The sequence below is a fragment of the Geospiza fortis genome, unplaced genomic scaffold (assembly GCF_000277835.1).
Source record: "Geospiza fortis unplaced genomic scaffold, GeoFor_1.0 scaffold1577, whole genome shotgun sequence".
Lineage (NCBI taxonomy): Eukaryota > Metazoa > Chordata > Aves > Passeriformes > Thraupidae > Geospiza > Geospiza fortis.
In genome coordinates, this window is record NW_005055831.1 from 1 (window position 1) to 285 (window position 285).

A 285-nucleotide genomic window follows, 5' to 3' on the forward strand; every position below is an offset into this window, starting at 1 on the left:
GGAGGAGGAGGAGGAGGAAGAGGAAAAATTCGGGAACGACGATCCCGGAATTCCCGGAAAAGCCGGGAAGCGCTCGTATTCCATGGAGCACTTCCGCTGGGGGAAACCCGTGGGGCGCAAGAGGAGGCCGGTGAAGGTTTATCCCAACCTTGGGGCCGAGGAGGAGTCGGAGGAGAATTCCCGCTTGGAATTGCGGCGGGAAGAACCCTCCGAGGAGGAGGAGGAGGAGGAAGGGTTGGCGGAATTCCCGTGGAATTCCCGGCAGGAGAAGCGTTACGGGGGATT

At 60.7% G+C, this 285-nt stretch overlaps 1 protein-coding gene across 1 annotated transcript; it reads left to right on the plus strand.

Annotated features, from left to right (window-relative positions):
- Window positions 1–4: 4 nt before the first annotated feature.
- Window positions 5–280, plus strand: POMC (proopiomelanocortin; the record flags this gene model as incomplete). The annotated part of the gene is made up of 1 exon (XM_031065855.1): window positions 5–280. A coding segment is annotated over one exon (276 nt), but the record flags the coding sequence as incomplete, so codon positions are not given.
- Between the last annotated feature and the right edge of the window lie 5 nt (window positions 281–285).